At 46.5% G+C, this 11,953-nt stretch overlaps 3 protein-coding genes across 3 annotated transcripts; all 3 read right to left on the reverse strand.

Moving 5' to 3' along the window:
* Positions 1-712: 712 nt before the first annotated feature.
* Positions 713-3,238, reverse strand: LOC311037355 (WD repeat-containing protein 44-like; the record flags this gene model as incomplete). The annotated part of the gene is made up of 2 exons (XM_084046481.1): positions 713-2,367; positions 2,749-3,238. 2 exons carry the CDS (start codon positions 3,236-3,238, stop codon positions 713-715), a joined length of 2,145 nt encoding a protein of 714 aa, XP_083902607.1.
* Positions 3,239-5,349: 2,111 nt separating this feature from the next.
* On the reverse strand, positions 5,350-9,114 carry LOC311037356 (uncharacterized protein; the record flags this gene model as incomplete). The annotated part of the gene is made up of 3 exons (XM_084046482.1): positions 5,350-8,426; positions 8,656-8,821; positions 9,088-9,114. The coding sequence occupies 3 exons, from the start codon at positions 9,112-9,114 to the stop codon at positions 5,350-5,352; spliced, it is 3,270 nt and encodes a 1,089-aa protein (XP_083902608.1).
* A 1,316-nt stretch (positions 9,115-10,430) lies between these two features.
* On the reverse strand, positions 10,431-10,988 carry LOC311037395 (glucosamine 6-phosphate N-acetyltransferase-like; the record flags this gene model as incomplete). The annotated part of the gene is made up of 1 exon (XM_084046533.1): positions 10,431-10,988. The coding sequence occupies one exon, from the start codon at positions 10,986-10,988 to the stop codon at positions 10,431-10,433; it is 558 nt and encodes a 185-aa protein (XP_083902659.1).
* Between the last annotated feature and the right edge of the window lie 965 nt (positions 10,989-11,953).

The following is an 11,953-nucleotide window of genomic DNA, read 5'->3' on the forward strand; positions in this document are numbered from 1 at the left end:
CGCAAACAAATCAGTTAGCTCAATAAATGGTTACAAAAGGGGCATTCCCATAAATGGGCATATACTGATGACATCAGGGATCCCCATATATGGACATAAACGGGACAAGGACTGACAGATAGCAGGCAGGCAGTAGCTTGTGAGAGACACATGACCTCTAAGTTTATAATGATAACTTTAGTTTACCAGCAAGTGTGCTGATGATGGACCCTTTCCTTTCCCCAACTCATTGCTTTTTTTTTTTACAACTTGTTCTCGTTGAGATTTAAATGCAATTTAATACATAATGAGTCTAAATACGGCCTCTTCCCGTTTAGCAGGCACCCCTGATCTTTGCGATCAATCACTATGAGCCGCTATAGTGCAGTGACAATGAAACAACTGAGGTGCCTGGTAAGTCAGCCGCCCCAGTTAGTGCACTGACAACATGCTCCTTGTGAGCTGGATGGATCTGGGATTGAATCAAACCCGGTCATGTCTCACATCTCTCTGCCCCAGGTTTCCTATTTTTCTACACTCTCTAAATAAAAAAATATTTAAAAAAAGACCCCCTGCAGCTCACCAATTGCAGAAGATGGAGAGGGCAGAAAGGTCTTTATGAAGGGTTTGGACAGGAAGTCGACCATCTATGTCTTTATCCTCGTTAACAGAGTCTTAGGGCTCTTAAAAAATGCTTTCTGTGGACATGGCACGGCCCCTTACTCTGCTGGAACTACCTTCCTGTTCCTCTACTTGAACCACTTGAGGTGTCCTCCCCTCTTGTTCTGGCACCTCTGTGTCCCTGCAGACCTGTGTCCGTTTTCAGTGCCACCTCCCTCCCTTTTACATTGATAAAAACCTTGATGGCGCCAGTGAAGTCGGCAGAGACTAGAACCTCTGTGTGGCCCGTCTTTAGGGTCCCTGAGGGAACGGTTTCAGAGTCTTCGGAACCCATGCTCTTACACTCAGCTTCCGACTTCTCCGCCCTGGTTTCCTGTGGGACAATGAGGCCAGGGTGTGGTGCAAAGATGGCCGACGTGACCAATGCATTGTGAGCTTTAATTCCTTCCCAGAAGTCATTGCGGTCCCGTCGCCCGGAGGGGAATTTGCGTGAGTCGTAGTAAGTGCTCCAGATGTACACATATTTGTCCTCGGATCCGCTGACAATGAACGAGTAATCATGGCTAAAGCTGGCCTTGATCTGGCTCCTGCTGTTGGTGTAGCCCTTGTACTTCATCACCAGAGACAGATCCCGTAGGTCATACAGGCGAATGCGCGAGTCGTTGGACGTCACCAAAATCTTATTCTCTCCGGGGAGAGGCTCAATTCCAGTGATTTTATGGCCAACTGTATTTCTCCCCTTGGAGGACCTCACGAGAATCTGAGTGTGGTATTTGAGGTGCTCCGTGTCATAAAGGATACAGCGGCCGTCGTAGGTACCGATGATGGCGTATTTCCCGGTTTCACAGAAGCTGGCGGCAGTGATGAGCTGTGGCTTCTGGCCGTCCACCTCATTCCAGAGCACCATCTTCTTGTCTATAATGTTCCAGAGGTGCAGCTTCCCATCCAGAGAGCCACTCAGGAAGAACCAATTCTTTCTGGGATGGAAAGTGATGGCTGTGACAAAGTCAAAGTGCTGGAAGCAGCACAGACATTTGCTCCTGGATATGTGCCACAATCGAACCGTCTTATCCATGGAGGAGGAGAGCAGGAAAAAGTTCTCTGACCAGGACGGGTCCAGGAAGTCGGACATGTGACCTTTGTACTTTGACCAGGACAGGTCCAGGAGCTCCGACGTGTGACCTTTGAACTTGCAGAAGGGGACCTGGCAGAAGGGGGCATTCGTATCCTCTGTGTCAGCATCCTCTCGCATACAGGCTGCAGTGTCTGACTCAGATATAGAGCAGTATGCGCTTTTCTGAGAGGGTGAAGGTGACACATACTCTTCGGCGTTGTTCTTCATCCTCATATTGTTGAAATAGTCGAAGGCATTCTTCAGGACCCAGATGCGTACGACTTTGTCTTGGCCAGCTGTCGCCAAAAGTCTCCCACAAGGAGAGAACTTCATAGTCCACACAGCCCCAATGTGCTCTCCACTCATGTCCTGGATAACCTTAATCTGATCAAAGTCGAAAGGACCGTCAAAGCCGTGTGCTGCCTTGAACTTGGCAGGCCCAACGTATGGCTTTCCCTCATCGTCCTGGTCAGTATAGAGCACTTCATCATGAACAACACTCTTCACCTTATTGACAGCCTTTTCTCCATACTTAGCCAGATGCTTGGCCCCCTTCACAGACTTTCCCAGAAACTGTTTCAGTTGATGGCTTTTCTGTTTGAATGCGACTTCATCTGTGTCTGCCTCGGGCGCTTCTGCCCTGTCATCATCATCTGATTGTTGTTGTTGGGGTGATTGGGCGGCATCTTTGTGAACACTCTTCACCTTACTGACGACCTTCTCTCCAAACTTCTCAACCAGATGCTTGGATTTCTTAACCGACTTCCCCATGAACTCCTTCAGCTGGTCTGTTTTCTGTTTTAGTTTTCCTCCATCTGTGTTTGTCACTGGAGCTTCTGCCTTGTCATCATCTGATTGTTGCTGTTGTTGGGTTGATTGGGCTGTATCATCACGGACACTTTTCACTTTTTTGATGGCCTTCTCTCCATACTTCTCAGCCAGATGCTTGGCCTTCTTTGCAGACTTCCCAATTAACTTCTTCAGGTGGATTGTTTTCTGTTTCAGTGTTCCTCCATCTGCTGCCTTGTCATCATCTAACTGGTCCGCATCATTAGAGGTGTACTCCTCGGTCCTCGTCATGATGTGCCGGGTGAGCGGGTAGATTCCTGGAGGAAGATTTTGAACTGCCTGGATCAGTGGAAGCTCCTCTCCAATGTCCAGATTCTTGATCATCACATTGGACAGAATCTCCTCATCCGTCCACTCTCTGCCAGCGTCGGAGCATGGAAGCTGTGGGCCCAGCATGTCTGCACCACCGGGGAATGAAGCCTGCACCTCATTATCATGTGCTGTCACCACCTTGTCTCCGCTGATGGCACTGGCGAGATCCAGGGAGTGCTGGAGATCCTCGGTGCTACTACTACTACTACTACTACTAACAGTACCTGTGGAGGACAGCATGCTAGATGGCTCCGGTGACTCCACGCCAGCATCTCCGGACACAGTCTTTCGTTCACCCTCATCAGTGCTCCCTCTGATGAGACCTTCCGTCCGACTGTGTTCTGGAAATAATACTGAATTCATTTTCCCGGAATAATGCTTTGTCATTATTACATTCTGATCAGTTCAGCTAAGCTATCTTCAATGAGCCAGGAGGCGGTGAGCACAATTATGGGGGTTTAATGCGTGATGAGTCATATGACGTGTTGCCCACGACCCCATATAAGGGTTAGCACTTCATGGTAGACCGGCAACTGGCGTAAGTCGGGCTTCCGTTCATTTATCTTCTTAGCATGCTAGCGGATGCATGTATATGGGTGACGCAGAGAGATATAATTGGGAAGGCGCGCTGCCACTCAAAGTGACTACTGGCCAATCACAGCACGTCTTTTCCGGGACTTGTCAGAATCTAGTTGTATAAAAATGTTCTGTTATATTTGTATTTGTATACTACTAGATTCTGCCAAGTCCCGGAAAAGACGCTCTGTGATTGGCCAGTAGTCACTTTGATACTGTAGGTAGTTTGCATTCCCAAAAATGGCGTCCGCAGATACAGGCGCCCCAGAGATAGAGGAGGCGTCGGTCTACCACACTGTGGTGGATTATATTACCATAGACATATATAAAGGTAGACACCTTTATGTCTATGGTAATATAATCCACCACAGTGTGGGAATGGCAGATGGTGAATTCAGGTGTCTCATTCATTGAGTGATTGATTGAATACTTTATTAACAGTTTGCAAATAGTGCAGTGAGTGGTACGATGATGCTAAAGGGATAACACAGAAAGCCCTGAGTGCTTGTTTCCATTGTGGTCCAATCATACACAAGGTCGTAGATTCACACTGATCTATTCCAGAGATTCTCAATTTGTTTAATTTCTGTTTCTGTTTGATTTGAATAGACCGGTGCCTGCTGGGCACCAGCCTACTCGGTAACGATGCAAGTTGGGAATGCATATGCGCCACCCGGTTATGCAATACCCGTTGTACCCGTTGTAAGAAGAGTACCCATTATACCAGTCTGTCCATGTCCCTTTTATGCCCATTGTGGAGATCCCTGATGTCATCAGTATATGCCTATATATGGAATGCAATCTTTTGGTCTGTCTATTCCGTTCACCTAACCCGTACGTCAAGTATTTAGGATTGGACTTTTGATCTAAATGTTTCTTTATTTCATTTTCTTGGGCATCTATTGTTATGTATGTCGTCATTTTGACCACAGATGCTCTAAAGTCTAAAGTGACCGGCGCTGTTTCTGCCCCCTAGCTGAAGTAGGGGGGGGTTCCACGATGTGGTGCGGGTCACATGCGCGCTCTACCAGCCTCCAGTGGTTGAAAATAGCAGATCTACAAGAAATCTGCTATTTTCTCATGGTTACATGGTATGTTTTATAATAATAAGCAAAATCTACAAAGTAACTATAGTAACTAAAGTTTTCAAATAATTGTAGTGGAGTAAAAAGTACAATATTTGCCTGAGATGTAGTGGAGTTACTGGAGTAGAAGTAAAAGTATTAGAAATTGGAAATATACTCGAGACGTCGAGAGTCAAGTGCAAATACCTCAAAATTGTACTTCAGTACAGTTCTTGAGTACATGTACTTAAAGACGTATGCCAAAATCCATTTGAAAAAAATGCTTTTCCCTGTTCTCAGGTCAAATATTGATATGCGATTAAAATGCGATTAATTAATTACAAAGCCTCTAATTAATTAGATTTTTTTTTTAAATCGAGTCCCAGCCCTATTTATTTTGAACAGAACATTCTTGTGTTGTGAAGCAAAGACACACACATGTAGGCTTTCTGGACTGGCAAATAGCCTATTGTAAATCTGTCATGTCAACCAAATTGATGCGGTTTTAATATAATTCAGCAATGTGTCTGAAGTTTCAATTCTATTGTCCAATAAGTGGCCCTTCACTCACTTTATCAAAGCCAGTATGGCACTGTGGAAAAAAATGCTGCCCACGCTTTCTCTACACTCTCCTAACTTAATAAAAAAAATGTATTAAAAAAGGACACGCGTACCAGCTGACCAACTGCCAAAGAAAAATGGGAGGACAGGTTTAATTCAAGGTCATATGGGCTTTCTTTAGGGACAGGAGGTCAACCATCTGGACGACAAAGCGCTTAGTCTATTTTTTTTAACTTCCTACTTAGCAGAACATGCTGTCTTACTCTGCTGGAACTACCTTTCTGTTCCTACACTTGAAACACTGCTTGGAGAAGAGTCCTCCCCTCTTACTCTGTGTACCTGCAGACCTGTGTCCGTTTTCAGTGCCACTTCCCTCCCTTTTACATTGATAAAAACTTTGATGGCACCAGTGAAGTCGGCAGAGACTAGAACCTCTGAGTCTGAGTGGTCCGCCTTTAGGGTCCCTGAGGGAACGGTTTCAGAGTCTTCAGAACCCATGCTCTTACACTCAGTTTCCGACTTCTCCGCCCTGGTTTCCTGTGGGACAATGAGGCCAGGGTGTGGTGCAAAGATGGCCGACGTGACCAATGCATTGTGAGCTTTAATTCCTTCCCAGAAGTCATTGCGGTCCCGCCGCATGGAGGGGAATTTGCGCGAGTCGAAGTAAGTGCTCCAGATGTACACATATTTGTCCTCGGATCCGCTGACAATGAACGAGTAGTCATGGCTAAAGCTGGCCTTGATCTGGCTCCTGCTGTTGGTGTAGCCCTTGTACTTCATCACCAGAGACATGTCGGCAAGGTCATACAGGCGAATGCGCGAGTCGTTGGACGTCACCAAAATCTTATTCTCTCCGGGGAGAGGCTCAATTCCAGTGATTTTATGGCCAATTGTATTTCTCCCCTTGGAAGACCTCACGAGAATCTGAGTGTGGTATTTGAGGTGCTCCGTGTCATAAAGGACACAGCGGCCGTCATAGGTGCCGATAATGGCGTATTTCCCGGTTTCACAGAAGCTTGCGGCGGTGATGAGCTGTAGCTTCGGGCCTTCCACCTCGTTCCACAGCACCACCTTCTTGTCTATAATGCTCCAGAGGCGGAGCTTCCCATCCAGAGAGCCACTCAGGAAGAATAGTTGCTTCCTGGGATGGAAAGTGATGGCTGTGACAAAGTCCTTGTGAGGGAACCAGTAAAGACAATCTCTCCTGGATATGTGCCACAATCGAACTGTCTTATCCATGGAGGAGGAGAGCAGCAAATAGTCCTTTGACCAGCACAGGTCCAGGAGTTCAGACTTGTGACCTTTGTACTCGCAGAAGGGGACTTGGCAGAAGGGGGCATTCCTGTCCTCTGTGTCAGAGGAGCACACACTTCTCTGAGAGGGCGAAGGTGGCGCACAATCTTCAGGGTTGTTCCTCATATTGTTGAAAAAGTCATAGGCATCCTTTAGGACCCAGACACGTACCACTTTGTCTTGCCCAGCCGTCGCCAACAGCCTCCCACAATGAGAGAACTTCATAGTCCACACAGGCCCTGTGTGCTCTCCACTCAGGTCCTGGACGAGCTTAATCTGATCAAAGTTGAAGGGACCCTCAAAGCTGTGCGCTGCCTTGAACTTGGCTGGCCCCGTGTATGGCTTTCCCTCGTCGTCCTGGTCAGCATAAACACTCTTAATCTTACTGATGGCCTTGTCTCGATACATATCGGCCCGAAGCTTGGCCACCCTCACAGACCTCCCCACTAACTTCCTCAGCTCGTCTGCTTTCTGTCTCAATGATCCTCCATCTGTGTCTGTCACCGACGCCTCTGCCTCATCAGATTGTTGTTGTTGGGGTGATTGGGCTGCATCTTGGTGAACACTCTTCACAACATTGACATACTTCCCAGCCAGACGCCTGGCCCCCTGCACAGACCTCCCCATGAACTTCTTCAGCTGGTCTGTTTTTTGTTGCAGCTTAGATCTGTCTACATCGGTCACTGGAGCTTCCGCCTTGTCACCATCATCTGATTGTTGTTGGGTTGACTGGACTCCATCATCATCACGAACACTCTTCCTCTTATACTTCTTAACAAACTGCCTGGCCCCCTTCACAGAACTCCCCATGAACTTCTTCAGCTCTTCTCTTCTTGTTTTCTGTTTCAGTTTTCGTTCTTCTATGTCTCTCACTGGAGTTACCGCCATGCCATCACCTGACTGGGCTGCATCATCGTGAACACTCTTCACCTCATCGATGGCCTTCTCTCCATAGTCCACATCGTCCACCTGCATTCCATAGTCCTCGAGTAGACGCTCGTCCACCTCCACAGACATCCCTAGGAACTCCAGCTGGAGTTTCTGTTCCGGTATTCCTTCATCTGCATCGGTCACTGGATCTACCTCCTTGTCATCATCATCATCTGATTGTTGTTGTTGTTCTATGTCTGTCACCAGAGACTCTGCCTTGTCATCATCATCTGATTGTTGTTGTTGCTGTTCTATGTCTATCACCAGAGCTTCTGCATTGTCACCATCATCTGATTGTTGTTGTTCTATGTATGTCACCAGACCTTCTGCCTTGTCACCATCATCTGATTGTTGTTGTTCTATGTATGTCACCAGACCTTCTGCCTTGTCACCATCTGATTGTTGTTGTTGTTGTAGTTGGGTTGATTGGGCTGCATCATCGTGAACACTCTTCACCTTATTGACGGCCATCTCTCCAAACTTCTGAGCTAGATGCTTGGTCTCCTTCACGGACTTCGCTACAATGTTCTTCAGCTGGATTGTTCTCTGTTTCAGTTCGATTGTTTTCTGTTTCACTTTTCCTCCATCTTCTGTATCCGTGTCTGTCGCTCTGTCATCATCATCATCTGACTGGTCTGCATCATAAGTTCCATATTCCTGGGTCCTCGTCATGATGTGCTGGGTGAGCGGGTAGATTCCTGAAGGAAGATCCTCCACTGCCTGGATCAGCGGGATCTCCTCTCCAGTGTCCAGATTCTTGATCATTAAGTCCGCCGGGATCCCCTCGTCTGTGTGCTCTGTGCCAGAGTCGGGGCATGGAAGCTGAGGGCCCAGCATGTCTGCACCACCGGGGAATGTAGCCTGCTCCTCATTATCATCGTCTCCGCTGATAGCACTGGCGGCGGGATCCGGGGAGTGTTGGAGATCCTGGGTGCTACTACTAATAGGGGAGTGTTGGAGATCCTGGGTGCTACTACTAATAGGGGAGTGTTGGAGATCCTGGGTGTTACTACTAGTAGTACTGGTGGAGGACAGCAGGCTAGATGGCTCGGGTGACTCCACGGTAGCATCTCTGGGCACGGTCCGTCGGGGGCTCCGTCTGAGGAGACCTTCTGGTTGTCTCTCTTCTGGAAACAATTGATTAATGAGAGATTTTATCTTTTCAGACCTAACGTGTAGTGACATTATTACCACTCAATCAGCTCAGCTAAGTTGTCTTAGCGATTATGAGCTAGCAGGCTGTGTACACAATTATAGGGGGATTTGAGGGTGATGTGTCCTGTGACGTGTTGTCCACATGACGTGTTGCCCACAACAGCAACACATCACTGCCACGGTCAGGTTCATGGTTATTACCCCTCTTAAGGTAACTCTCCACCGCACTGACGTCGGCGGCGGTAAGTGTTGGAAAGCGTCTGTTGCCGAGGATCTGCTGTTGAACGGGCGGTTGGCAAACTGTCGCGTTCGGTACGTGCATGTAATGCGAGAGTATTGTCTGGACCACATGGATCTTTTTATGTCTCTGAAGGCATATAGAGGAACCTCAATTCACTCATTCACTGCTCCAATGACGTCTTTTGACGGCTGTAAATTTAAATCCCTCACTGCCAATGACATCTTTTGACGTCTCTCTCTCTATATATATATATATATATATTATATATATATATATATATATTATATATATATGTTTCGTTTGGACATATATATAGGCTATATAGATATTATTATTATTATTTTATTTATTTTGCACACAGAACCAGGAGATAACGTGTTCTAAAGATTTACTGTTCCATTCACTTCCTGTGAAGTCATGTTCCAATGTAAAACTCGAGTCACTTCCTGACTTGCCCACGTAATTGGTGACGTTTGGACATACAATACAAGTCAAATAGGACCTTGGCCAGAATGAGTAGCGAAGTGATAAAAAAAATCTGCCGAACGGAAGAAATCAGTCTGGTCCAGATCGTTGGGGGTTTCGGCCGCTCTGGGAGTTTGATAATGTGAATGTTGCAATTGACTATGTGTGTCTGAAGCCTAGCCTGATTATCACACTGATTTGAATAGGAATTTGGCACACTAAATAGTGTCAGTATGTGGGACGCAGCCATTGTCTATTAATGTCTATTAATTAGCCTAGTTAAAATCATAAAAATACTGTATCTTGCATAGATTGTGACAATAATAGTTGTGACAAACAGAACACTCAGGAATATTGCTTGCACCTGAGTTATGGCTAATTGCCCCCACCAATATGCTGTTGATGTTGGCAACGATCCATGCAGTGGCCAATGCAGTGCCTACGTATATTATGTCTATGGAAGTGCGGCCACGTGGCTCTGGACTTAGTTGTTTCCTAAACAATTTGCACAATATGTAAAAAAAAAAAAATATATATATATATTTTTTATTATTGTTCTTAACCTATGTTGCTGCTGTTTTACATACAGCCAATTAGTTGAATAAATCGCAGGGCAGTCTAGCCTGAACATTTAGTAACATTACAATTGCAGATTTATGTGAGCAACGTGTATTGTGTGATTAGATTTGACAAGTTGAATCTCTTGTAAAATAATCAGCCAGCATCAGCTGATCTGCGACAGGGTAGTTCTACAAGTTCATACTGCTGTGAATCACATTCTACATTACACATATTACATTACATTACATTACAGTCATTTAGCAGACGCTTTTATCCAAAGCGTCTTACAGTAGCCTACATGTAAGTGCATTCAACATAGGTAGGCAGGAAAACTACTAATCACCAGAAGTCATATTACAGTACAGGTACTTACTAAAAGCCAGTAGTGATCTCAAAGGGTTTATCGGGATCATAGCCCTAAAACAGTAGCCTGGCTCCAGCCCCTGAAACGCTGCATTCAGGGTCTGGTGGTGACGCTGTCGAAGGCGGGGTTTTCTCTGCTTAAAATCTAATCGGCCCAATGGGGACGGGGATGATCCAGTATGAACCAATCGCCACGCACCCCCCATCTCACGGCTGCTGCACGGATGCAAAACGGCTGCATTTCAGACTTTATAATGGAGCGAAAACAAAATGAAAACTCAGGCTCGAGGCTCAGACTACTAAAACAGGGCTTTCTATGTCATGTTTTAAAGTGCTCAACACCTCCTCAGTCGTGGAAGCGACACTGCATGTAGGTCTCGTCCGAGGCGGCGTAGCCGACCTTTTGGTAGAAAGCCACGTTGTCGGGGGCACACTCCAGCGTGACCTTGTAACAACCCAGCTTTCTGCCGAGGAGAGTGAGGGTCGACACCAGCAGTTTGCCCAGCTGCTTCCCTCTCCAGACGTCGCTGACCACCACCTCCTCCACCCGGCCTCTCTTAGCGCAGGAACGGATGAATTTGTGCTCCGTGATCAGGGTGGCCGTGGCCACGATCTGCCCGAGGTTGGAGTCCTCCACCACGATGACGTAGTAGTCCCCCGTCTTCTTCATGCGCTCGAAGCTGTCCATGAACTGGTCCGGCGTGACGTCGCCCGCCCGGGTGAGCTGGGACAGAACCTTGAAGAAGCCCCTGTAGAGGTCGGCGGTGCAGAGGGGCCGGAGCAGCAGGCCCGGGCCCGGGTCCGAGGGGGAGACGGGCGGGGAGAAGGAGGGGCCGGAGCGGCCGCTCCAGTCCAGCTCCAGGAGCAGAGTGGGCTCAAACAGCGGCGTCTCGTCTAACGGCATTCCGGCGCGCTCAGGTGGCAATACGATGAAATGTAACACAAGACTGAAGGAAATAGCTTTAACGTGCGACTTATGTCTGCATGTGAAATGTATAAATGTGGCATTTGTCATATGCATATGACATATATATGAAATATGGCATATGCTTGACATGACATATGCATATGACGTGATATATGAGATAAGAATAATGTTATGTCATATTATGACATATGCGCTTTGGAATGAGCTGCCTCTGTGTGTTGGCCAGTCTCAATCTAAACTGTCTTAAAAACAGTGTGAAAAAAACTGTTAGGGTTAGGGTTTAGAGATGCACTTTAATTTGAGCTTTTATGGTTTGATATTTGTTAGGGATTTTAGGTTTATTTTTTTCAATGGTTTAGTTATTCTCTTTCTGTGGGATTCATGAATATTGAACCAATACAAAGTATTACGCACAACCTACAATGCCATTAGAGCTGAGCTCGATTGCCAGAGCTGTTGTGGCCGGGTCTTGTCTGCAGGGCATTACAAATGTTTGCCCATTATTGTCTTGTCCAGAATTTGGACGCTAGGGTTCATGTAGTTAAGGTATCTTGGGTTTGCGTGTCATATTGGGCTAACAACAATTCTCAGAATCACAGGGAATTGCCTCCAGAACATATTCTCTTATATCAAAATCAGGGGGAAATCAAAGATGTACAGCCCCAGCAAAGTGATATAGTCCAAAACGTTGGCCCAGTTGCAGCCATTTTGAAAACTGGTGGTGGCCATCTTGAAATCTTAAATTCAGCGTGGCCAGAGGTACTGTAGATTATCAATCAGGGTCATATGAAGGTCATCTGTGCCAAATTTCTCGCTTGTATCACCAACTGAACTATCATGTCAATTTCCCCGTCTGACTATTTAATAAGCTGGAGAGACATGGGAGACTCCTTTTACCGAACAAACACTTTATAGCAATGAGTACTCAGAAAGAGTATAGA

Source organism: Gymnoscopelus microlampas (genome assembly GCF_963454915.1).
Source record: "Gymnoscopelus microlampas genome assembly, chromosome: 21".
Taxonomy (NCBI): Eukaryota; Metazoa; Chordata; class Actinopteri; order Myctophiformes; family Myctophidae; genus Gymnoscopelus; species Gymnoscopelus microlampas.